The sequence below is a fragment of the Chelon labrosus genome (assembly GCF_963514085.1).
Source record: "Chelon labrosus genome assembly, chromosome: 9".
Taxonomy (NCBI): Eukaryota; Metazoa; Chordata; class Actinopteri; order Mugiliformes; family Mugilidae; genus Chelon; species Chelon labrosus.
Window position 1 is genome coordinate 8,467,543 of NC_140359.1, and position 27,198 is coordinate 8,494,740.

General features: G+C 42.6%; 2 protein-coding genes across 2 annotated transcripts; one reads left to right on the top strand and one right to left on the bottom strand.

Annotated features, from left to right (window-relative positions):
* Positions 1 to 63: 63 nt before the first annotated feature.
* hnf1a (HNF1 homeobox a) lies at positions 64 to 4,725 on the bottom strand (the record flags this gene model as incomplete). Its single annotated transcript, XM_084550670.1, has 10 exons — positions 64 to 194; positions 1,409 to 1,493; positions 1,573 to 1,688; positions 1,761 to 1,943; positions 2,027 to 2,168; positions 2,270 to 2,403; positions 2,625 to 2,827; positions 2,996 to 3,176; positions 3,269 to 3,468; positions 4,427 to 4,725. 10 exons carry the CDS (start codon positions 4,723 to 4,725, stop codon positions 64 to 66), a joined length of 1,674 nt encoding a protein of 557 aa, XP_084406796.1.
* Positions 4,726 to 9,450: 4,725 nt separating this feature from the next.
* On the top strand, positions 9,451 to 25,957 carry msi1b (musashi RNA binding protein 1b). Its single transcript, XM_084551579.1, has 15 exons — positions 9,451 to 9,524; positions 9,787 to 9,827; positions 10,263 to 10,344; positions 10,485 to 10,569; positions 15,355 to 15,396; positions 16,761 to 16,853; positions 19,721 to 19,769; positions 20,248 to 20,330; positions 20,417 to 20,534; positions 21,635 to 21,715; positions 22,712 to 22,768; positions 23,171 to 23,233; positions 24,064 to 24,218; positions 24,917 to 24,962; positions 25,063 to 25,957. Exons 1-14 carry the CDS (start codon positions 9,466 to 9,468, stop codon positions 24,956 to 24,958), a joined length of 1,050 nt encoding a protein of 349 aa, XP_084407705.1. The 5' UTR covers positions 9,451 to 9,465; the 3' UTR covers positions 24,959 to 24,962; positions 25,063 to 25,957.
* The last annotated feature ends 1,241 nt before the right edge of the window (positions 25,958 to 27,198 follow it).

The following is a 27,198-nucleotide window of genomic DNA, read 5'->3' on the forward strand; positions in this document are numbered from 1 at the left end:
GAATTTGCACCAGAGGTAGCTGTCCGTTTCAAACACCCTCGGTCTCCGGTAGACCGAGAGGAGTTACTGTGCTGTAGAGACCATTTGTGAAGGAATGTAGGAGCTGATGTCTGTTGGCGAAGGCGAGAGGAGGTGAGACTGGTGACTGTCTGTTGTCTGAGAGGCAGGATACAGCTCTAGGCTCTCAGAAGAAGCTGTTGAGAGAAAGGGGACAAACTTGAGTTTGGAAAAATGAAGTTTCTGAAAATATATTTAATATATCAGTGATCTGAATGTTCAGATTCTCTACATGTACGTAAGTGTAAGGAAGAGGACGAAACTGCACATTAAGCTGCTAATATCGGAACCTACTGTAGGAACATCAGGGACACGAAGATAAAATGGCTAAACACAACTTGATTAACCACTACATTGTTGGATTTGTCTCATATTCTGCTCATCCTCAACTTTATTCACCAGTCAAACATGGACTGCAGTACAACCCAAAGATGTCTGTGAAGGTCCACAGTCTTCCAGGCCATGGTGCACCCAAAAAAAAAAAAGAAGCTAAAGCAAAGTCAAGTGGACCTGGAGTCTGAAGATTCTGGCTATTAAGTGGCTGTTAGAGGATCAGTCACTGGAGGAAAAAGCACAATCAAAACTCATTTAATTATGGATGAGTACCTGGTTAACAGACCCTAGTTCAGGTGGACATCACCCATCCTGATAAAAACCTCAACGCCCCACCAGTCTTTTAGAACTGAAGAAGCTGCTAGGATGAGTGGTGAAACATTAAAAAGTCCAGTTGCCTTCGTTTTAAATATCAGATGTCGCATTTTAGATTTTGCAACCACTTTGGCGCATGCGGTTGATTTGTTTGAATGAAATGGTGGTGTAATAATGATGACCACACTTTGGGAAACATGCTATGTTGTTGATTGAGCGTAGGTAAAAATATCTATACCACTCGCTCATATGTGTCCAGTCAATATAAGACCACTGACAGCAGCTGCTTAGCTTAGCTTAGCTTATCTTAAAGTCTGGAAACAGGGAAACTGTTGGCAGACAGACTGGTGTGTTCACAAACCACAGTGTTACAGTGTTTACACTGAATGGACAGATATAAGAGTGGTGTTGGTCTTCTTATCTAATTATTGGCGAGAAAACAAGTTAACACATTCCACAAGTACGTGATGAAATTGAATTGGTGATTTCCAGTTAAGCTCAGTGTCTCACTTTAATACAAACTGATTAGTCCTAGATAATTTCACTCCCACAAACACCACTCTTATCCCTCACACAGTTCACAAGAAAATCCATGCATTCTGGACTGTGTCATGCTGTGGCTTTGTAAATGGTAAAAACGCATAACTTGCCATGAGGTCCAGTGTGTATATCATGCAATAAGGCTGATCTTACTGCTGTGTACCTGGCACAGGTGTGTGCGGCTGCAGGTGTAAAGAATCTTCCTGTAAAGGTGAGTCTGTGTGTTCCTCATGATCTGCTGTCAGAATCTGCCCAAAGCAAAAATCAAGGAGAGGTTTTAAAAATAAGATTATTGATGCCCTAAAAGACCAACAAACCCTTCCGTACCTGTCTGACGGCAGCAAGGCTGGTCAGAGTCCCCAGGCTGCTGCTGTCAGTGATGACCATGGCTTGAGACAGCAAACTGGACGAATGGTACTGGGGAGAATCCGACTTGCTGTACACTGCAACAGAGAACAGATGAATTAATCTGCACGCAACAAAACTTGTCAAATATATGTCGTAGGTGGCCTTACTGTGACATGGCAGCTGTGCCATGGTTGCCATGAACGGACTGGCAGCCATGTGGCTCTGAAGCTGGTGTGATATTGGCTGCTGGGCGTGAAGCTGCTGCTGGAATGAGATTGGCTGGAGAGTCGTGAAACCGCCTCCCATGTTGTTTATGACGGGCACAGTCTGAGGCTGCGTGGACGTTAACCCTGGGAAACAACAGGCGGGAACGATATTCTCAGTGTTTTTCCTTTTTTAAAGAAAACACAGTAAATCAGAGAGCCATCGTTACCAATGAGAAGAGAGGACTCCCCGAGGCTCATGACGCTGGGCACTGAGGCCATGATGAGACTCTGGGAGGATGCAGGGGAGGCAGAGAGACTGTGCAGGGAGGTCAGAGTGCTTACTGGGGGTAGTGGACCACCGCTGGATGCCTGTGAACAGAGGAGGACATGGTAATATTACAGCAGTGAATACTGGTAGTTTGACAGTAAAAAAAAAAAAAATAGTAAGGGACCACGACACAAGCTCTCACCGCTTTGTGGTCATGAGTCTCGAGGAGTGTGTGGCTCGGCTCCAGTTGGACAGGACTGACCACGAGACGTCCCACTCTCTCCCCTCTGACTGAGCTCACGGTATCACATGAGATTTGCTGGCTGTATTTCACACCTGGGAAACAACACAAGTCAAGGTTCAAAGTTTACAGCTAGACCACCTCGGCTGATGGTTTCAAATGACAGCATCAGAACCTGGACCAGCACAGTCATGTCTGTGATGGTTGCTGTTACACCAAAGGATCAGAAAGACAAGCAACTCTAAATATCAACAGAGGGCTCACAGGAGACTGTTCTGACTCTAAAAGACTTGTCTGAAGGTTGTTAGAGTATTACCATGTTCAGGACTGTGCCGAAGGTTGGCATTTGAGGAAGAGGCAGATTGGTTGGTGAAAGGCGTATCGAGGGCCAGTTTGTGGCGGAAGGCCTCCTCTTTACGTCGGTTGGCAAACCAGTTGTAAACTCGCACCTCAGTGACGAGGTTGGAGCCGAGGCCAGCAAGCTGGGAGGGAGACACCCCCCTCTGAATACACTCTGCCCTGAAACAGAAACGCAGCGCACTGACACACGGTTTCACATTTTATTGATATTTATACAACGTAACCAAACCACAGCCACAGAATCCTGATGGATCAGATTAGATTGAATTGAACTAATTTGCTCCTGGATATTTATTGTTATAAACAGCTTCAAAAATACTATCTCACCTGTTGCAGTCCTCCACCAACCCTTCTCTTTCCTCCTTGCTAGGATTCTTCTGTCGTTCGTAGGCGTGGAAGAGGATCTGTAGGGATGCTGGACCCCACTTGAACCTGTTCCTCCGCCCTTTCCTGGTGTCCTCTCCTTGCTCCTCCACCGATGCAAGGCCATGTTTGGCGTTGGTGAATTCTGGTAAGAAAATGATGGATGTCTTACTTTCATTTGTCTGATCTGAGTCTCATACAGATTTGATATTTGATGAAAGCAGCTTGTGTACTCACGCTGGCTGATCTCACACTGCTTCTTGACATACCAGCTGTACAGGGCGGCTCTCTTTTGGTTCTTCATGGGCGTGCCTTTGTTGAGGTGCTGGGAGAGGTGCGATTGGTTGAGTCCTGTGGACTCCACCACTTCTCTCTGAGGCAGGTTATGCTGCTGCATGTAGCTTTTCACCATTTTTGCAACATGCCAGGGATCCTCCCTGTTGGACACAGACACCTGAGCTGACTACATTTTTGTGTAATTTTACCCTCGCATATTTGTGCATTTATACTGAAGTGTATATTTCCTAATATTTTTTGTGTTTGTAACAGTTTCTAGAGAAGTGCTGAACAAGTACACATTGTCTGCCCCAGCAATAGACACAAAGCACGGTCACTTGGAGGGAAGTAAAGAGAGGCTTATTGACAAAGAGAGATAAGGGAAAGTACACCGGGGCAAAGTCCAACCTTTTTCAGATCACTGGAGGGGAAAAAAGCGTGTGAAAAGTTTATAAAGCCAAATTTAAGGCTTTTTAACTCTTAGTCACAGGCAGCAAATATACACAATACTGCAAAATACCTAACTTCAACAGATTGACTTTTACCCAGAAATATTTGATTTATGTTATTACATAAACTGAATATAATATTTCTGAACAGGCGGTCAAAAAGAGTTTCTACTGCATTAATATTCATTAAATTGTCTTATATTTGCAATAATCGGGTTTTAAAACCAAATGCAGAAGTATCAGTCATGCGTTGAGCAAACATTGCCTCACATGACCAGCCCTGCTCCATTAATCTTCACCTATGCATGTAGCTTATTTATTAAGAAATGGCCAGGGAATAATGATGGGGGTGGGTAATTAGTAACTAGCAAAGGAGGAACCCTCTTTAAATTCGCCTCAGAAGCCAGATTGCAGAGAGTGAGACAGAGAAGCATGTGAAGGAGGGCGGATTTGGTTAAGAGAGGGGAAGAAGGAAAAAGGGGCATGGTGGTGTTAACAGGTAAACTGTTGTTTCAACTCTCAGGTGCTTGGTTTTGATATGCAGGAAGTAAAAGTGAGAAAGTGGGATCAAAAGCAGTATTGAGGGTGTTGTTTCTATGTGAGAATAGTAGAGACGTTAAGGTGATTTTGCTGCTCATGGAGCTTCCAGAGAAGTGTTGGATCTACTCACTGCAGTAATCGGTCGACTTCAGCCCTCAGTTTGGACGACTCTTCTGGAGGAAGCTTCTCCAGATCCCGGAATATAGGCGGTGGGAAATCCATTTCTCCCTCCTCTGAGCTCTCTCCATCCCCCCTCTCTCCTTTCTCGATGCCAGCACTTGCCCTGTTTCGCTCCAGTTCTCCCATGGCTTGGACCAGGACGCCTCGGGACAGTCCAGATTCCAGCAGGGCCCAGATCAGCTGCTCCTGAAGCGCAGTGAGACGGCTCGGGCTCGCTTTAGCTGCCCTGGCCCTCTCCTCTCCCTCCATTATGCCTTACCTCGCTGCTGCCTCGCAAACAAACACGGCTCTCATGTGCACCACCACACTCAAATAACAGCCAGGCGGCCAGCGTTGGGCCTCATTATATCTGTAGTCCCTCTTCAGATGTAAAAGATAGAACTTTCATTTTCCTTTGATGAGTTTCCTCCCGATGTGTCCAGAGCTGCTTGGGTTTAGCTCTCCACCTGCTGTTTTGCTTTCAAAGGTCAATTTTCTTTTTTTTTTAACCTTCCTCCTCTTCACCCCCTCCTCCTTACATGCGCCCTGTGAACTTTGTCCCCACTCGCTCAGTGCTGAGCAGTGGCCAAAGTGCAGTCTAAAAACTATGAATAAAAGTAAGGGATGTTGCATTTGCAGAGGCCACAACTTACATGTTATGGACGTAAACTGAGAAAACAAGGAAAGAAAACATGGCCGAGAAGTAGTGAAGGGAGGATTATGTGTTGCAAGTATTTCTCACGTCACAGTGATATAGACTTTGGGGACACACAGAAGATTCTCTGACTCTATGAATTACAGGTATCCCAGTCTATTATGTTGAATCACATGGTTTAAATAGATGAATACACTGATGCCAAAGTTGAACATAATAATCTGCCGGTGATCAAATGAACAGACACAGGGCTTGGTCTGTGGTTTACGCCAGTAGAGAGCGCTGTTGTGTCATCTATATGCATGTATCTAGCAGGACGTTTCAGGATTCATCTTCCAAACAAAGTTAATGTTAACATATTTTTAAACGAAATGAGTTTATTGTTATGCTTTAATTTGGATAATTAGTTTGCATTTGCGTTACCATGTGCTGTTGGGTTTCAGCTTCGTCAGTTTCTCCCAAAGGGCCTCACGATAAATCTTAGAATTTGCGAGACAGTTAACACAAATCTGAAATGTAGGGCGTTCATTTATTTATTTAGAGATACATTTTAGAGAAACATGGACGTTTATTTCCCCTCCTGGCCTCAAATGGCTGAAATAAACCCGCTGGAGACGTCCAGAGAGTAAACTGTCTGTGGTGAAAGTGCTAACAGCGTTTCAAACATGACAAGGGGCTCAAAAACCAAAAAATGTTGCCATAAACTGGTTTAATATTTAACACTGCTTTCAGTATAAATGCATATCATGAAATTTTATGTAAAATCTCTACATCTGACAGATAAATGTACAATGTTCACCTTTAAAATTGAGCATAGAATGGAAAAATCCAACTTATAGCATCTTCGAGTACTTCGAAATGGTAGTTAATTACAGTTCAAATGTACTTTTCATCACTGGTAAAGCAAACATGTTTTTATAACTTGATCAACATTTTTATGATTTGGTATTCTTTCTTGGTGTACGTTTTATTTTTCTAAATTACTACTTCTGTTAAGTACTACACAGAAATATTTCTGTTGCCACCATGACCTTATTATTTTATGCTTCACCGGATCACCTGTTGATATTTTATTATTTATCCCCCTCTCTTCTAGAGCCATCATTCCTATTCACCTCCACAAAAACACATCTTTTCTTGACTTTAAGGTAAGGATCAGGAAGTCTTAATGTCAAAAGAGTGAAAATGCATCGTACATTTTAAATAAAAGCGACGTTGAGCATTGTTTTCAAAGCTTCTGAAATGCGACTGTGACCATGTTCAGACTTTCAGTTGCCCCCCACAGGTGGTGTTTCAGTTTTCTACTGGACTCAGTGTACTGTGGATTTCTGTTTTATTTCCTAATTCAGCTTTTCTTTGTCTTTTTTTGTCAAGGAAAGTTGGCTGGAGGGGCAAGTTGGAAGCAGACTGGAAAGGAAAGAGGACAAACTGAATGGGAGAAAACCTTTGAGAGTTAATGTGGTCTTTTATCTTTCTTCTCACTCTTTTCAGTGTAAAACGCTCACTTTCTCTGCCTGGATCACCTTATACCTTTCTCAGGTTCAGCCTATCAGCACCTTTTTGTGTCGAGCTCTTGTTACCCCACCCCACCCTTGGGAAGATGGCATTATACTGTATTTGGAAGGGTAACAGAGCTCCCTCTATCTCCCTGAGACATGCCACTGACCTGTAATTAAGTCCCATTGTACTATTCAGAGGAAACTCCTCACCAAAACGGACAGAGGGCAGTGTGTGTGGATTTCCAGCGGCTCAGATACCGCTGTGACTAATGCTCCACCACACAAGCTGGGTTTATCAAAAAGGAACACATGCAGCACACATTAGAGCTTGCATTTTCCCTCTCCAGAGGACTCAAAGCTATGTTGATTGGTAATGAGATACAATCCATGCTGTCCATCTCTCATTAGTGAACCATTGCTTGCTGCCTCTGTCTGTGTTCTCACCGCTTAGCTCTCTCTCCCTGTGTTTGTCTCTGCCTCGGCATAGTGTGCTCTCCCTCTCACCCCCATCTCCAACCCCACCATTCAACCCCATTGATCATGCATGCAGAAATTTAACACACCCCTTAATTCCTGTCCAAATAGCCCCTGTCCCACTTCCAGAGCTTCATCTGTTCATCTGCGGAGGAGAAGGTAGGCCTCTGTGCCCGGCAGGACACTGGCTACCACACTCAGTGAGGTTAAACGGGTGCTGGAGAGGACGGTCACAAATCTAAATCTGTGCCTGCACACTCTGATCTTGCAGTGCCTCTGTGATATATGGTGGTCACACGGCGGCGACATAATCAGTTTTATATGTTTTCGCTTATTCCAGCATCAACATCCAAAACACAATCACAAGTGTGCCCCAAACTCTGAGCCTTGAGTAGGACAGCACCCGTTTTATACCTACTATAAGTCAATGCTGTCATTGTCTTTGTTCGAGTCGTCAGGCTATTGATTGGCCTTAACATTAGCTACCCGGTCACATGTTGAGTCAGTGTTGAGAAGATTAGCCGAAGCTGGCTTTGGTACTAATTAAATACTTAAACCCCAGCAATGAATGAGCACACAGCACACAAACCTCCTCTTATACCGCACTGCATACGCTGGTCTGCAGTTTGTGGACGGTGTATTAAGATGGACATGCAACTCACATAAACTCTAATCAATCTAATCTAACAATAATGATAACCTAATGTATTAGTAACCAAAAAGTTTTCATTCAAACACTAAATAAAAAAAAGATTGGAGCTTGTATGTGTGAGTTATATGACTTATCACGTTGTCTTTATAAAATTTAAACAGGCTGCAGGAAGCAAGGATTCATAACTAATTTCCCAACTCAACACCAGTTGTGAAACCGATTCACTCTGCGCACTCTAGGGACAATGTGGCATTTATATAACTATTTTACTCAACATAAAAACTGCAGTGTCTGAATCACTTTTTATCAGATCCAGTTAAAGCCTCATGATATAACTTTGATGGCAAAGTAGCTGCTTAAGTTATTTATTTATTTTTGCCTTGTACGTGTGGTGTGAAAAGTATTTCACAGATTTTTGCAAAAGCTTTCACTTTAATCTTTCACCTGATGTTTGTACAGTTTAAAAGGCCTATCCAACCCTGTTAGATACAGATAAGTTCCCTCAGCTTTAAATTTTGGTCTGATTTGTCGCACTGTTGTTGAAATTGCAACAAGTTAGTCAAAGTTAGCGAGAACGTGACAGGAAGTTAGGAAATTCTTTCTGCAAAATAAAAGCTTAATATTCGTTTTTGGAAAAAGAAGTAGGCTACAAGTGTTAAGTTAAAAAACTCAGTCTGTGAAGAAGACTTAGTTTTGCATGAGTCTCCTTCAGTTACTTCCAAAATACATCTTAAGATTGTGCTTTACTTAAATCAACTTTGCAACATAATATCTGTAATAAATACTGTATATGATTGTGTGTATTGAGTTTGGTTAAATATTGCCAGTGCAAGACACTTTCTAAAGCATAGATGCAGCCAGAGTTCATGCCAGGAAAGCCCTAATGCTAGCCACACATTGAAGAAAATATCAAACAAGCAAATGATTCAAGAGAAATTTCATTTTCTTGATATTCTAGTAGGTCTTTATTCAGCTGCACTGATTGGATCCTTAAAATGTTTCATCACATTCCTCTCTGAGGCTAATCCGTAGTTAAGGGATTGTTGTTAATTAAAGTCATTGCTCTAAGTTTGCTTTTTTAAAAAAAAAAAAAAAAATAGCAACAGAATGAAAATCAGAATCACACTTTCTCAGCGCAAACCTACGTTCACACATATGAGGACGTTTTCTTGCTGTTTGGTGCAATAAGCAAGTAACAAATAAAATAAAATTAAAAAAATACATAATAAAGCATCACAATAAAACAAAGAGTACAATATTAAATGTAGAAAAAAAAACATGAAAGAAAGTTTATGTAAAGCAGGGGAAACTGCAAACTCCAGGATGAAACATTAAACATTTTTCAGGCACTTTGGGTACTCCTTCCCATGTCGTTGCAATCTTTCATTATTAGTTTCCAGATTAACCCAATCCAAGATTATGAAAGCCCACACGGTCTCTGCTGCCTCTCCGAAAGACGCCCCACCGGGTTTTTATTTCGAAAGGTTACACCGGAAGCAGTGGGGTTGAGAGCAGCGGACTTCACGCCGGAACCTCGGTGGTGGGATGAGAGAGAGGGACAGCAGCGGGGACTGAGTGGAGGAGGAGGTGGAGTCTGTCCCAGCCTGCATCTGGCCCGCTCCCCTCTCTGTCACCCCGGGCCAAACCCGCCCAGCTCACTCACTCTCCGCCTGTTTTCCCGCACGGCTCGGCCCGGACACACTCAGTCACACTCACCGCGAGGACACGGAATGGAGACGGAAGGGAGCCAGAGCAGCCTGTCCACCACGGACTCCCCTCACGACCCCTGGTAATGGAAAAAAAAAGAAAACGAAAAAGAAAAACTTTGCTTTTTAAACTTTCTGTCGTACCTCAGGAACAGACCTGGTATTCTGCGAGTGGAGTCTGGTGTGCAGCCTGACTCACACACCTCCACACAGAGAGCCTTCATGTAAAATCAGAGATGAGACGCTCTGAAAAATCCTCAATAACAACTTTGTTATTTCTGTGTAACCTCACAAACAGTAATGACTTCAGATTTAAATATTTTCTCTCTTTTTTTTTTCCAACAGCAAAATGTTCATTGGTGGACTCAGCTGGCAAACAACTCAAGGTAAATCTTTTTTTCCTCTTTTTTTTCCCACACCACCATCTCTCTTGAAATGCCACCACATCTTTAAAAATCAAATAGACTCAGTATGTCTTAATATTTCTCTTCACATTCATTGTTTATTTTATTTTAATTTTAAACATGAAACCTGCTCCTGAATGAATGCCCCCATTCAGAGCTACCATAGGATAAATTCCTGATTAAAAGGGTTGCATTTAAATGATGCAGCTTGTGATTAAATGATGAATTATTGTGTAATTCTACATCTTTTGAGCCCTGATCAGAGCCCATTTTATGTTTGACACCTATAATTTAAAAATGTATGAAAGAAATCTCAGCAGAGTGACTCTCCGTAGCCAAAGTTTTCAGCAAAAAGAAGTTGTCGTTAGCTTTTAATCTCTTGGCTCATCTATTAATGCGTCTTGTTTTGTGTCCCAGAGGGTCTGAAGGAGTACTTCTGCAAGTACGGCGAGGTGAAGGAGTGTATGGTGATGCGAGATCCGGTTACTAAGCGCTCGAGGTGAGGGAGCTGTGAGCCTGGCTCCTCCGCCAGAGCTGAAAGTTTATCTGACCTCCGTGATTCCTCCCTGCTCATAACATATCATTGCATGTCAACATCAGTTCCTGTGTCATTAATACCTTCTCCCCTCATGTCTGCAGAGGGTTCGGATTCGTCACCTTTGTTGATCAGGCCGGCGTGGATAAAGTTTTGGCCCAAACCAGGCACGAGTTGGACTCAAAAACAGTGAGTTCTCTGTATTTACTTCCCACCACCGGCTAATCCCATTGCTCAGTGTTTGATTAGTGGATTTTCCAATAATCCGCTACAGAGGTGTAACATTGCTGCATTTTAGTGTGTTTACTGAGGTTTCACCATGTTTTTTTAAACCACGTCTGTGTCCGCCGCCACACACACTCAGATGTGAGTTACATGATTAAGTCGATGGTGCGGACACATGGGAGAAAGTGTTCCCTCTCTTCTCCCTTTGGACAAGCAGGCAAGAAAATGTTAATCAGTGTCAATTTCCATAGAAACAAGGGGAATTGGACAGGGTTGCATTCGCTGCCAATCTTTGATTTGGCCTCTAGGAAGAGGGAACCAACACGTTCTTTCTTTTTCCTGTCCCCAAGGGGTCAAATTGACCCCAAAAAAAGTTTCTCAATGGAACGAGCAAATGCAACCTGAAACCATCAAGGTGTGAAAGCAGCAGCAACAACTAAACTCCTGGGAGCTTCCTGTTGATCTCAGGGAGAACAAGACTGACGATAAAGTCAGAGCAACGCTTTCAGGCCCTTTCACCTGTGTGAATTGTAACTTAAAATTTATTAATCGCCTGCGTTGCAGTGTGTGTGTGTGTGTGTGTGTGTGTGTGTGTGGGTGTGCGTGCGTGCGTGTGTGTGTGTGTGACTATGTGTGTGTCTTTTTGTCAGTAATGAATGTGGGCCGGTCTGGGAACAATGTGGCCCGTTGGTCGCCATAGGGACCACTGCCCCCGCCTCTCTCCTCAGTGGGAGTGGTGATGGCTGCGGGTTAGTGACTGTATTGAAATGAGGGGAGGCTATTTCTTCCCTTTTGTGCTCTGAGCGATGCACCTTCACAAGTCTTTGGAAAATAAGTGGAGGTGGCGAAGGAGGAAATAGAAGAGAGAAAAAAAAACAGGTTGTTTGCTGTGGAAAGTTGCAAGGAAATGAGAAATTTCTGTTATGATGAATCCAAAATTAGCAGGGCTGGAAGTTGTTTGATAGAGAAGTCAAACTGAATACAGTTTTTTGGGTTTTTTTTTTTTTTTTTTTTTTTGGTTTCCCAAGTGCCCTACTGCTATAGTGTCACTTGCAGGCACGACAGCTATGACAAGTAGCGCCATCATGGTTGGACGCCACTAACTCGCCATGGGGCTTGTTTCCATAGTGACCCCCCCTCCTTCCACAGTTGAAGAATGGCTCTGTCACAAAAGAAAAAGATAACAATGCACATCATTTACAATCATTTCTTGGATACCAGAAATCAAGACTGCATAAACAGTCACAGTCTTGGAGGTCATGATACTGACAGCTTGTCTTTACGTTGCCTCTCCAGTTAAGCAACTTATTAAGTGTATTCATTGCAGGTTTCATAGTTGGGGATTCCTTGTCTTGAATCTGAGTTCTTCCTCTCAACTTGTGCATGCGTTATCTGTGCGGAGCCTCGTGGGCCGCAGCAGGGCCTCTTGTGGCTGGCACTTGGGTGTGTCGGCGGCGTTTCGGTGGGGGCTGTGGCAGCCCCAGCGAGTGTGTGTTTGGCGTGGAGAGGGCTCAGTGATCAGCCACAGGGGTTGGATGGTGAGTAGAGTAGGCCTTTTAGACTGCTCACCCTGCCCCCCTCTCCCTCTCTCTCATGCAGACAGGTTATCCTGTTAGAGAGGGAAGAGAAAAGTTCTCCAGTGGCAACAGAAAGAATGTGCCATGCTGTGACCGTCTGAACTGCTCCGGCTCTGGAATTAACGGAGCTTTGCACAGCCGTGAGGCTAAAGAGCAAATACAGTGCTGCAGAGGAATTTATTGGTACTTATTGTGTTGAAGGACAGATGCGGTCCGGTTTTGACCAGTATAGTGAGGCAGGTTTTACTGTGATTTATGTTACTGCTGCTCTACTAGTTGCCCCTCTGGGTGCCCTTCCAGCTTCCTGCTATCTGTAAAGTTGGTGACGGCTGATGCAAACTGCACCTTTGTGGGACAAAGTTTCCATTGAACCGCTGCTCCAAGGTGCACAGCGGAGAGTTTTACAACAAAGTCACACAGCTCTTTACGGAGTTGCATCAGGCATATTCATGACCCCCTTAACCATTTCCTTACCGACCTGAGCGGAAAGAAGGAACGAGGGGGTGGTGGGGGCTGGATAACCCCATCTGTGATTACTATGGTTCTCCTGACTAATAGGATTGGAGTCAACAAGCTTGAGTTGTTCCTCAGAGATGTTGAGTGCTGCCCAATCGGCATGTTGCATTAAGTGTGTTCCCGGCTCAGGCTGTGACAGGCAGCACGCTGAGCCAACTGTTGCATAGCTGGGATGTAGTTGGTCAAAGGGGATTGCCCTGATTTCATAAACCTCTCTTGGAATTATGCTCAGCTTCTTCCCCGTTACCTTGCTGTGAGTGTGGAGCGGTTAGACCCCTCTCTGAACAACACCTTTGAGGTCTCAAAGCAACTTCACGTCTATAAAAGTACTCTGCTTGGAATATTAATTTGTGTCTGATGTGTTTTTTTTGTTTTCGGTAAAAAAAAAAAATCTTAAAATGAAAGCTTCCTCTTCTCCCACAATTTATGAAATTGTAATTATTTTTCTTACAAAACTTGAGCACGAGATGTTCATTAAGTTCATTTTTAGTGTATGTGCACTGGAGGTTTCAATATTGCCACCTGAGTGGCTTCCAAACCAGTTGCAAATCATATGCTTGTATGTAAACTCAGATTTTAAGTAAGTGCAAAACAATATTGAGCAAATGAATGCCAAACATCTTTTTGCAGGGGCATGGCTTTAAATACATCTCTTGATTCTGCTGTGGCCAGACCGATTCCATTAACCCGGCCACTTAATCTGTTTAATGTCCACAGTTTCATCCCGTGGACGTTCTGTGTGCTGCCATGTGTTTGATTTTGTCTGTTTGTGTGTGTGTCTGTTTGTTTTTGAATGTGCACAGGAGTGTTGGACATCAGGAGGGTTGGTGACCGGAGGTGACTATCAGAGTAGTCTAGCCACCATAGACACTAAACAGTAGACTCTGCATCTGATCCTCCAGTCTTAGCCTATAGTCTTCTCGCTCTGCTCTCTAGAACAAAAGTCAAAAAAAAAAAAAAGAGAGAAAAATACTTGAGGTGATGTGGACTCTTATTAGAAACGACACTCTGGTAAACGCATGTGGTTTACCATAGAGGCTCTAGCTCTCTACTGTAGTTGAACTCTACCCTCTCATGGTTACGGACTAATCTTAGCGCTGCACTGTCTCACCATCTGTTAGTGTAACAGCAGTACAGTGTGGCGTAGTTTAGTTGTTCTCTAGATCTATTAGATCAGTATAGACTAATATAGAGGTCTCAAATTCAAATTTTACAGCCTGTCTATGATTGCATCCTCGTGGCATGGTGTGGTTTTCTCTCCAATCTCGTCCTCAGTACATTTTAGTTAACATTGTTTTTTATATATATATATGCATATGTATATGCATATATATATATATAGTTAAGCTCAAAAACAGAAAAGGTTTTATTTCCTGGGAGTAAATGTAAGGATGATCCAGGTCACCTGAGAACAAAGGATGACAAATACTCCCTGTTGTTGTCACCACTCATGTCAATTTCCCAGAAAGGAAAAAAACAAAACAAACAAACACAAACAAAAAAAAAATGTGAGCAGATCTGCTGTCAGCGTGGTGCGATTGACAGCTCCGGTCTTCTTCCCCTTCCTCGTTTCTCTCACTCTCTTTCTGACACACTTGTCCTCCACCTCCGGCTCTCCTCGCCGAGGTGAGGCGTGTTTGTGATTGTGGTGCCCGTGTGAGATTCCAGGAGATCACATGTCACATGGTGGTGACGAGGGAGGCCGGGGTTCGCCGGACATTCCCAGGCATTCCTCTTTACATTCCACATCCGCGCACGTTTATAGGTGCAAGAGGTGCACGCCAACCGCTGATAACGTGCAGGTTAACAATGTGGAGCGGACGGTCACTTCAAACTTGCTCTGACAATTTCTCCTCCTGAAATTATTGACGGACAATTGTATGAGAACTGTTTGGATAAAAAAAATTAATCATTTATTCTGCTTATTAAGCAAAACTTTCACAGGTATAACTTTTAAATTTACTACTGTATTCAGTTCTTGACCAAGTTTAGCTTGGTGGTCAAATAATATAGACCACATAGCTTAAGTCTAGGAGAATTCGCTATGGTATTAAAAAAATACCTCATTACCAAGTTATAGACTTCAGTTCATTCATACAAAAAATAAATAAATCGGAGATTAATTGATAATCAAAACCATCATTAGTTTCAATGACACTGTAAGATTAAAAATCATAAACTAATATCTGTAAATCCCCTTAATATTTATGGTAAAAAAAATAAATAAAAAAATTTGGTTAGAGTTTGCACTCTGTATTCTTTATTTTATTTATTCGCTTTTCAGAGACACACACCTAGTGCCATTAACAGTTTCAGACTCAGGTGTAGTCAGATCCTGGTTGGCTATAAGATGAATATACTTTCCATGTGATGTCTGTTTCATTTGGATTTTCCTGCACAATTATAAATGGTGTCGTTTTGTTTTCTAGCTCAGCCTGGAACAAGTATGACAGATGTCTTTGGCATCACTGCTTTGCCTTAGGAGTGGTGAATACGTATGCTAGGCCAAGAGGATGACATGGATATATTACACCTACACTGCTGAGTTGTTGAAGAATGAAAGAGTCTAATATCAGAGTTCACCAAGGGGCAGGTTTTGTCCGTATGGCAGCACGTTGCTAACCAATCCTCTCTTTCTCTGTATCCTCTCTTCTAGATCGATCCAAAAGTGGCGTTCCCTCGCAGAGCTCAGCCCAAGGTGAGTCAAACCGTCTCCTCGTGCTGTGCATTGTTTGGAGCAGGTTAGTGCGTTGGGGGTTTCAGTCTCTTATCTGGCCTAATGCCCCGTAATCTGATGAACACGAGCACCGCCGACATACATCGTGAGACGCTAATGTCGAGGGTGCGTTGACAACTTTAAAGTTTTTTTTTTTTTAACTCATCTAAACGTCTCCATTGTATTTCAAGTGGGCTCTGCCCTGATCGTGGCCCGCCGAGTCTTCCTTTCACATCAACATGCTGGAAAACACATTTACAAAAATTTGTGTTGCCACGTTATTAAATTATTTTAGTTTTTTTTAAGTTTACACAGTAAGCTCAGTTGTCACAATGAAAATGAAAATTTATGTTAGAAGTGTATAGAGGCTCTTATTTTTTTCAGATTTGCAGTTTACTGTTGTGTTCTGACACTTTGACTCATGTTGGTGCACAGCACTGATTAGTCTCATTATTATTCTATTAATCAATTACCTGAATGAGAGAAAATTAACAAATATTTGGTATTTGATGTTCCGTAATTTTGCCGTTTCCAGAATCTCACATTGAAGTATTTGTTGTTTTTTTTGTAATGATCTTTTGGTTTGTTCTGTTGGATCAGACAAAACTGGCAGATTTAAATAGTTGCCACATCCATACCAGTAAATTATAATTTGTTGATAAATCAGATCTCAGACTAAACTCCGCTGACAGCCTGTGTTTATTTGTATCTATCTCCTCAATAAATGCTAAAATATGCTTCTACCAGTTGACAGCCAACAACAAATCATGCAAAATCAGTTTCTTCTCTGCTTACTGTCACTGGACGAACTTGCAGGCACCACTGAATACCGTGCTGTTGTGTTAGGAAATGAAAGGGATGCAAATAATGACAGGTGTCAAATGTTTGCGCTTTGTGTGCAGTGGAGAAAATAGCTGTTCAGGCATTCTGTTGACTGTAAATCAGCCAATAATCCACAAGAAACAGGACCTTAAACATGTAAATCCTTATTTAACATAATTACAGTTGGTCAGTGAAAAGTTCGTCTTCACTTTCTTTGGATTTTGTCTTGCTATAAACTCTTATTCCTAGTATATTTGGAACAGTAATACACTAACGATTTTAAAGAAAATAAAGCCTTCTGTCATTTCCCAATTCGATTCAGGTTTAATATGAGCACACAATCTACTGTACTTCTACTTTAGAGAGGGCCTGTGTGCGAGGGTGTTTTCTAATGTGTTACTGAGTACCATACATTCAGCTAAACCCAAACACAGAAGCATTTTAAAGTAATAATTATTTACAGAGCAACAAACACATGTATTTCTGATCCTTTTGGTTCACCAGCGCCTCTTTTCTTCTTCCAGCTGGTGACTCGAACCAAGAAGATCTTTGTGGGCGGCCTGTCGGTTAACACAACTATCGAGGACGTCAAGCAGTACTTTGACCAGTTTGGGAAGGTGAGTGGCGTTTAACAGAAAGTTGTGGCTGTGCTGTGAAAAGAAGAAGCAGCAGGTGGTTTGGCGAGTGGAAGCGAATGATATGGACTCAGATATGTTTGTTTTGGTGGCAACAGTGAGGAGACAAATCAACAGCTTACAGTAGAAACACGTAGTACCACGGCCCACCAGCTCCGCCGACTCCACCGATTCACCGCAAATTCACCACAAATTCTCTGAGAAAAACTTCACTTTTGAGACGAGCCGCTGCCTGGAAGTGCTGTGAGGGAGGGGGGGCCGAGAAAGGAGGGAGAGAAAAGACTTGAGGAGAGTAGGAAGGGGGGAAAATAACGAGGCTGAGAGGCTCCGAGAGCAGCAGGCGAAGTTAAGGGGGACTGGAAGAGGGAGTCCAGAGAGGGAGAGAGAGAGAGAGAGAGAGAGGGAGAGAGGGTGGGAGGTTGGGGGAGAAAAGTTTTGTAGTGAGTGTGTGGTGATGGTGAGGAAGGAGGAGGGATTATCAGAATCTGAATTAATCTGATGTAACAGCTGCTCCTACCCACAACCCCCTCCTGGCCCGTTACCGTGGTGACCTGGCTTGCCCATTGTCCCCAAGTAATTCTGCGGGTAAGGGGTTTTTGTTCTGAAGGAGGAGGGATGAGGTGGTGTTCGGGGGTGTTAGCACGAGTGCGTTGGGTGGGGGTCAACTCAAGAGTTTAGTAATAGTAAATACAAGTTCACTTATTCTCCAAAAACTCAAAAAACAATCAATTTCTCATGTGTGTTTTTTTTTTATACATTTTTCTAAAGTTTTCTCAAGTTTCTTATTTACATTTTATGTGACTCTAAAAGGCAGACAGTTGATGATCTGCTGACAAAGGCACTGACAAGAAAGGGTGGGCTTTACTGAGAGAGCTTTGCGGAGGCGTAAGAAAGGGAACTGGGGCAAAGATGGGGTGTGTGTGTGTTAGGGGGGTAGTTACTAGAGCCATTATGCCTCCATACAAAGCTAGACAAATATTTTGTTAGTTTGTCCTGAAGTTATCTGCATACTGGACGTTTTCACACTCCTGGATGTGTAAATGAACATCAGTAATATGTGTGATATAAGTGTCATGTTTGCTAGATATAGTGCAAATTAAATAGAAAAAATAAAAAACAGCCAAACGTTTTCAGCAAATTTCAGGGGGACAATCTCCACCTTGAAAATTCTCAGTCAGCGATGCAAAGGCTCAACTGCGTGGCACTTTATTTCGAGTGCCAAAAGGCTCGGCCTCGAGTTTCTCCTGTGCTCCCTCCTCAATCATAACGTCTAGATGAATTTTTGCCGAGAGAGATATCGAGGGATGGACGGCGAAATGTAGGCTCCAGCCATCCATGGAAGTTCCTGATTAGACTGCCTCACTGGACCTTTTGTGTCCCGTCCTGGTGAGGACAAAGGAGTGCGGAGAGGGATGGGCAGGGGATAACAGGGAAGATGAGAGGTGGGAAAAAAAAAGGATGAGAGGGAATATTGTTTGGGCCGTTAAAATGCCCACTTTTTGAAATATCGAGCGGTCAAATGTTTTGCCGTGGTTAACGCTGTCGTGAAGTGTGTGGTTTTAGCACATGTTGGAACTGCGCGGGGTTCTGTGTGTGCTGGGCTTGTTAAGTCGGGTTTAGTCAAAATTTTTTCTGCAGAGATTCAGAGTCGCAGGCAGTGAGCAAATGTCAGGTTAGGGTAAGCAGTGACTTGAGAGGCTGAGTAACAGGTCTCCTTTCACACTGACACTCCTCACTCACCTTTGACCTTTCTCTAGGCAAACTGCCCTTGGGGGTTCACACACACACTCACACACTGCTAGCACTGGCACTCATATGTGACTGACAAATTATTCTGTGGAGCATATCCAGTAAACTTATTATAGACCAAGAACACAGATTCCCTTACCAAATGTTTATGCGGACGTCTGCGTGCAGTCTGGAGTATAAACATGTCAGCTTGTAGCATGACAGAGAGGGGGAAGAAAAGAAAGAGTAGGTCAACTTTGACATAAGAAACTCTGTGTGTGTGTGTGTGTGTGTGTGTGTGTATAGAATAGACACCTGTGTCTTTGCTCTATAAAGGGAGGCCGGGCCGGAGGGAGAGGTCAAAGGGAGAAGAGGAGGAGGAATTATGGCTGACTGTGCCAACAAACAAAGCCTCCAGGCCTCTTTGTTCTCCCTCTCCCTTTGTCTCTTCTTTTTCCTCCCTTTCCTCTTTGACCCAATCTTTTTTTTTTCTTTCTCCCTCTTACAGGACTCTCTGAGCTCTCTTTCACCATATCTCCACCTGTCGCTATTCCTCTCACTATCAGCTCTCCCCTCTCATCGAGTCTCCACCTGCCCACAGGATTCACCTTTCTGCTTGTGACTGGCTACTTTCTTGTGCGCGTGTTTCTCTCTTTGCGGGCCTCTTTGTCTCACTGGCTTTCTCCCACCATTCATAAAGCGTATTTGATGTTGGCTCGAGTTGTTTTATAAGGACTTTTTGTACAGTTGCCATGAGAATGTCAAACTTTTAGAGGGGTGAAAGGGCCGGATTATGAGCTCTCTCTGAGAAGGATTGTGACCGGGGCAGTTTAGCAGCAAACACAGCTTCCAACTCATTATGCCACCCATTATGTCAGTTGGCCATACATGGCACAAGGGCTTGTTGTACAGTATTTCAATACATTTTCCTGTCCTTACCCCCTCGGCCTCCTCTTTGTAACCTGTCGCTCATCTCCAGTCCCCCTCTCTTCCCCCTCCTTTCTGTCCATCTGTTGCTGAGCCTCCCTGCAGAACTTGAGAAGGGCTGAGGTCAGGCAATATGCCGTGTGGCAAGAGAGAGCAGGCTGCGTAAAAAACTGTCTTGTTTGTCTCCCCTACAGGTTGACGATGCCATGCTCATGTTTGACAAGACCACCAACAGACACAGAGGTGAGATGGACTGACCCCTCTCTCTCTCTTTCTCTGTCCCTGCCTCTACTCTCCACCTCTTCCTCGATTTACTACTCTTCCTCAAGTCCTTCGTGGATGTCTATTGATCCTCCGCCACATGCCCCCCCTACGGGCCTCCTTCCTGTGGGCTGAGCTGGAGGAGACGAACAGGGCTAGTCTAATTAGCCAGTCCGTTAATCGGGATCAGGATAAAGCCTCCTTAAGCACCTCCTCCCCACCCTGGGATTGATCGATTATGACAGCCTACCAGCTTTGCCCGGGCCTTCTGGCCAGGAAGGGAGGGAAGAGAGGATGAGTGCAGAATACCAGCATTGAAAGAGGGGGAGGGGGGCAAATGTGTTAAGCGGCTATTACAGCACTAATTACTGCAGACTATTACTGTACAGAAAGGCCTACGGTCTAATTCCACCATACGGTGTGAATTTTTTGTCTCATGGGCTTGCCTTGTGCTCAACAGGGTTTGGCTTTGTAACGTTTGAGAATGAGGACGTGGTCGAGAAAGTCTGCGAGATCCACTTCCACGAGATCAATAACAAAATGGTGAGCAGCTTGATTTGTGAGCGACAGTCTGACGTCACCACGCCATTTAAGAAATGAGAGCTGATTTGTCTCTTGTCTGGGAACAGGTGGAGTGCAAGAAAGCTCAACCCAAGGAGGTGATGTCTCCCACTGGCTCGGCCAGGGGGCGCTCTCGGGTGATGCCCTATGGGATGGACGCCTTCATGCTGGGCATTGGTATGCTGGGTAAGTTAGTATTGATCTGGACAGGAAGGATGTGACTGCACACCTGAACCTGACAATAACTACTCCTGCATTAAAGGCCCAGCTGCCTTAAAGGTCACATTTCGCCTCACGGGGAGAAAATGACCACTGAAGTGAGCTGCTTGCTTCAGCTTGTAACCCTTCACTATACAGCTTTTATTATCCACACCCTTGAGTTTAAAGGTAACCAAGAAGTGACAGAAATGATCAAAACCTGCTGCTTTGCCCCATATTTATATGCCAAGACTCTAGTATGGGTCACGCTCCAAAAACGATGGACAAATGTTCAAATAATACACCTTTTGGGGGTATTATTTACGCCCTCTTTTACCTTCAGTTGGTAACATGGGCTCTTCTTCTTCATGACTAGTTTTTCAATCCATGCAGATCCACATGAGTAATTTTTCCACTACTTCCTGAGGCTCTGTGAATTTTTAGGGTGTTAAATCTGTGTCATTGCCCTTTAACAATTCGGGTGATTTCTTTGCCTTTAACATAGTCCCCTAATAATGGCTTACTCCACTCATTCTCGAACAGTTTCACATTGTATTGACAGTAATCAGCACCTGGTTGTGCATCTGAACCCGCCATGCCAATGCTCCCACCTACTGTTCATCCTGAGAACTGCTTTCTTGTATTTTGTGTGGGCCAGTGCAGATGCAGGGATTTGCCGCGACGTTAAGAAAAGGATACAAACTAATACATTACTTTGTAATCTTGTGGTATTCACAATAAACATAAAATATTGTATCACTCCGAATGTTGTCCTGAGGTCAGTTCTCTGGGTGAAGGAGCACATGTAAAGAAAATCTGTGTGTAATGTGCACTGCTGAGAGTGAAACTGAAAACAAAGACAGTAAGCTTCTATGTCCTGTCCTCAGGAAGAAATCCAGACCACAGGTGTTGAATATCATCCACCTGCATGTCAGAGACTGTTCAAGGCTTCGCTGTTAGGGGGCAGCACAGCATCACACACCTGTTGCTCCATTTTGTATTTTCTGTGAGGACTGTGACAACGCACCAGTGCGTCGTTCCTGGTGTTTGCAGTGATCCAGATGTTAACAGTGATTTTCTTCCCACAGGTTACCCAGGCTTCCAGACTGCCACCTACACCAGCCGGAGCTACGCTGGCATCACTCCTGGATACACCTACCAGTTCCCTGGTAATCACAACATGCCTTCTGCTCCTGATACGCTCTGAGTTGTTTCTCTCACAGACATTATGAAGGAAAAAATACACAGCCAATAGTTAGCAGGAGCTTTGAAAATACCTGGTGCAGGGTAGAAGGATATATTTTTAAGAGTTGAGTTCATCATGATCCAATGGAATCACAGAAACTAAAACCATTATTGCATCCTTTGTAGGCTCCAACATGTGTTTACTATCAAATTAAGTCAGTAATCTTAAATGACTTGCACCTCCACTTTGCTGCAGGAGAGTTTCCCACAAATGTTATTTAATTTGTGCAGATATTGTTTTGTGGTGAATGATCTTTAAATGTATGGAAATAGCTCAAACAGAGAGTTGTCCTGTACTGATTAATAAGAAAAAAAAACAGGATGAGCATTGTGTCAATGCTCTTATGACTTCAATCAAATAAAAAGTCAGTGGCAGTAGTAGTTTTCATGTTGAACTGACAGTAGACACACTGTCACAAATACAAACATGTTTCCATGGAAGCATATGAAACACTGTGAGTTTAAATGGCTGCTTGTAAATATCAAGGAGTGGAATTGCATCTGCTTATGTTGCGTGACTGTGTGTGTGTGTGTGTATGCATGTGTGTGTGTGTGTGTGTGTGCATGGTGGTGTATTTCAATGAAGTGTGCGATGCTAGTCTAGGATTCAAAATTAAATGTCCACCAAAGAAGTTTTGTTTGCAAAGATAAAATCTTTGCATTTTGAAGTTTGTGTGATGAAACTGTAACCCTTGCTTTATTTTTCAGAATCATTACTGTGTGTGATTTGATTTCACTTTTTTTTTGCACCACAAAGCGTCTGTCCTATCCTTTACGTCTTGTTTGAATTCCTCGAGCCCCGTGTGTGCACTTCCTCGCCTCTGAGGTGTCTCCCTTGCCTTTGTGCGTTGCGTGAGTGTGCTGTCCTTGCTGGCGGTGGTGGTGTGTGTCTCAACAGCACTCTGATGTTTCTGTTTTAGAGTTCCACTTAGAGAGGACTCCCCTTCTGACTTCACCCCACCCCCCTGAGCTCACAGGTCAGTCAGTCCCTCCTCTGGACTTTACAAGCAGCACGTCGTCAGTCTGCTACATGTTTATCACTCTCTGGTTTGCATGTTTGTGTTTGTCAGTCCTCCTCAGTTTCATTCTGAGGGCAGGATTGCAGACAGTCACGAGGAAGGTTGCAATTGTTTCTAAAAGCTTCTCCCATTGATCTCATCGCATATTTATATGATAAAATTATTGACATAATGATCTGCAATACTACAACTGCCAGTTTTTACATCGTCTTTCTTACACATGCGAGTTTAATTCTTCATCATATAAATTTTCATATCTGTTCTGCGGTCACTGGAGTGAGGCTTTATGTCTTGCTACAGTTACCTGTGCTTCCAAACCAAGACGTTTAAACCTCACTGTTTTCTTGTGCGTCTCTCTAGCCATTCCTCTCACGGCATATGGACCAATGGCAGCAGCAGCGGCGGCAGCAGCAGTAGTCAGAGGTATAAACATCTGAAATGATCAAAAACTAAAATAGTTTGATTGCTATCATTTTGCTGGAATGAAAGTATTGGGCAGATGGTGGAGCTAGATGATTTCATGACAATTCAAAGTGGTGGAAAAAAAGGAAAAAAAGTACTGTTCATAGGAAAAGTAAATGTACTTGTCCTTTACTTGAGTATTTTAATTTTACCTCTTACCGCTTACCTTGACACCAATATATTTCAGAAGGAAATATACTATTTACTTTTTTTTAAGAACTGATCTTGGTTTAATGAATAATATAGAATACAATGAACCGTTATGTACTGAAGTAAACCACTAATTTACAAATTCACAAATCCAGCTCTACGTCAGGTTAAGGATTTAAATGCTGCTTTCATGGTATTGCATCAGTAATGAAATCCTGTTGTATAACGCATAGAATCACTTATAGAGGGTGTCATGAATACTTTTGTACTTTTTGCTTAAGCATTTTGTAAAGTGTGGTATTGCTACTTTTACTTAAGTGAAGGATCTGAGTTCTTGTGCCACAGACAAGATATTTTACTGAACCATGCTTATAGTGTGGCTAAAATGAAACGGATTAGAGAAATTACTTTAAATCCTTATAGGTTAGAAAATTTACATTTTAATGTGTTAAGCCCTCTTCATTAATCTGGTCAGTGCTCTGTTAACTGTAACACTAAAGCAGTTGTGATTTCGACCAAAGGATCATTTTCATTTGTCTCATCCTTCATTGTGCGTTGGATTTAATCCAATTACCAAGCTTTGATTTGTTGTTGTTGTTATTGGAATAGTAAAAATTGGACAAACATCGTTTTACTTTCAGGTTCGACCCCGTCTCGCACAGCTGGATTTTTAGGTACAAGCAGCCCCGGTCCGATGGCAGACCTTTATGGAACAGCCAGTCAGGAGTCGGCCGTGAGCAGTTACCTCAGCGCTGCAAGCCCTGCCCCAAGCACTGGATTCAGCCATAGTTTGGGGGTCAGTAATATTTGCATAACTAACAAGCAAACCACATGGCACTTACATCTGGGACAGCTCCCTTTTTGGTGACATTTAAGCTCATTTCCAAGTGAATGCACAAGATTGTGTAAATTTAACAGCATGTGCAATGCTTTTTTAACTCTGGTACTTGATCAAGCAGCTGTTTCATGAATTTTTTTATGCTGTTATACAAAAATAAACTAAAACATGTAAATCAGCAAGCTTTGAATCTTCTGATTAGCTTTAACAGAGCAGGCTAGCTACTCCCTCCCTGTTTTTAGAGTTTGTCCTAAGCTAAGATAGCAATCTGCTAATCTTTGCTTGCTGATAAATAGTGTGGTAGAGTGGTATTTATGAAATTATCTACTGAACTGCTGCTTTAAACGCCCTCGCACTGATGTTTCTGTTGCATCTTTCTTTCTTTCTTTCTTCTCTATTGTAATAACTCAAGAAGAAAAAGTAAAAGCAGGTCCTGTATGATGAACTGCATGATTTTGTTTGTAATATTTTGGTGTTTTTCCCCCAAATTCTGGGGCAAAATTTCATTGAGTACATGTTTTCATTTCAGTGAACACTGTAGTTTTCACTGATAAATCCCAGGAGAATGAAAATAATAGGCGACTTTAGAAGAGATGAAATCTGCATTTTGTCTAACACAAAAAGTGACCTCTAACCTTGCATGCTTGCTTCCACAGGGCCCTTTGATTGCCACGGCCTTCACTAACGGCTATCACTGAGAATGTGAGTGAGTTCTCGTGCTAGCTGTCATCTTTACCTGTAACATTTGAGACAGTTTTGGTTTCACCCAACCTGTGAGTAATCCAGCTGGTTTGTGTGTCAGTGCAGAGCTGTAGACTGAGAGCTGGAAGGAGTTGAAGCTGCTTTGGAGCTGATCTGGTCTGTCTCTGTCCAGTCCACGTCTCCGGCTAGGGGTGGCTGAGCCTTCGCCCCATCCACACAGGTGTCAGCCGCATCCACTCAACTACTGACACCTCACTAAACTCCAACTCGTTGGAAAAAAAAAAAAGTTTAAAACCCTTCATAAAAGGAGTGAAAAAGTATATCACTACATGTAATAGCAACACATTCAGATGCTGTATTTTTGTGTGTTTTTTTTTTGTTATGTTTCACTTCGCTGTTTTTTGTGATGGCTGCGTTATTTCATTATCTGTTTTGGCTGTGTTTTATTGGGTTATTTGACCTCTTTAACCTGATCTCTCTGAGATAAGAGGAGTTCAGTCTCCAGGTGACGCCTGTTTGAAGGTCAAGCGTTGTAATATGTTCTGGAAAACTGTATATTTGTCACTAGTTCATACTGAATTTTAACATTTGGCATTAATACTATTTCTTGAAAATGTGTCACAAAGTGTATATCTTGGTAGGTTCTTAACATTGACACTAATAACGGTCAGACGACAAAGGTCATTAGTCACAGTTACACATTAGGCCTTCATGAGGTGTACAATTTTGTAAAATAATGTAAATACAACTGGTTTCTGGGGAGAGGGTACTGCTGTTTTCTTCGTGTCTGGGAGGTGGGAGGCTTTTGGAGAAGTGGTACGATCGCTTCTTTCATCAATCAGTTGGAAAGCTTGACTGTTACGTCACGTAGTTTCACATGGAGGTCAAGAACATTTCAGTTGTTCTGTCTACGTTAGACCAGCCTCATGCTGTATTTCTCTCCTACTGTGAGTCCTTTACGGCGTTCAGAAGCTGCCTCAGAGATGAAACACTTTTAGCTCCGAGTCCAGTTGGAGAGAGGCTGAGTCTGGAACAACAACTACTTTTGGCAGATGATGGTGTGAAAACACTCCTTTGTCAGGAGAGAGGGTGGGGGGGGAAGATGCTGTTTTCTTACTTTATCATATTGTTGTTTTAACTGTGATTTTCAATATGTGATGAATGTTTGTGAAGGAAAATGAAGGATTAGTGTGCTGGAGCGGTCATGCACAGTTAGCATGTTCATGACTGATTCCCTCTGCAGGTTGTGTTGATGTTTGCGTGAGCATGTCGGTTGGTTTTGTTCACACTGGTTTGCAGTGTGTCGCTGGAGGGGTCGGTACCTCAGTTGCAAATGTGAAATTTTAATCTGACTTTTTTTTTTTATTACTACATTAACATCTATGTCAGAGTGCGAATGGTTAAACCTTTTAGAAAGGTGACTTTTACAACAGGAAAAGGTGGGGTCTTATTAACTTGTTTACCTGTCTTACCCCCACCCCATCCATCGCTGCATATCCACTGGAGGTCACAGACTGTAGCCATGTGACAGCTATTTTTTAGACCAAAACAGTTATTTTCAGAGCTACTAGGATGTTGCACTGGCCGATCACGATAAATGTATTTTTTCCTTCGAATGTTAGCTTAAGAACAAAGCACTCTCAATTTACAAAACAACTGGTTTTACATTTTGTTACACTTGCTCTCACTGCTGTGGGTTACGAAGGTATTTCAGAATGATGATGATGATGATGATGATGATGATTTCACTGAAAAATAACAATCTTGTCAACACTGTAACATTTTCTGATTTACTTTTTCCTGTCATGTTTATTCCTTTTGGGGAAAAAAAAAAAAACTTTTTAAAATTCCTAATAAATTATTTTAAAACATTCCACTTTAGCGTCCTGTTGGTGACTTTTTTTAACCATATAATGACCCTATGAATTCTTCTTATGAACATTTAACAGAAATACAACATACAAAACATTATGTGTGAAGTTTTATGTGAAGCGCTATGGTAACAGTGGCTGATTCAAATTTCAAAAAATTACCATACATTTTTGACACAAATGATTATAAATTCCTACAGATGAGTTGTGACTTTATAAAGCTAGTTATAAAATTGCTTTAAAATTTCAAAATTACTTTTACACATGCCCTAAATTACTATAATGTCCTATATTAACATAAATGGGAAGTATATTACTATAAAAGAGTAAAACATCATTAAAAATACTGTAAATGTGTTAATATA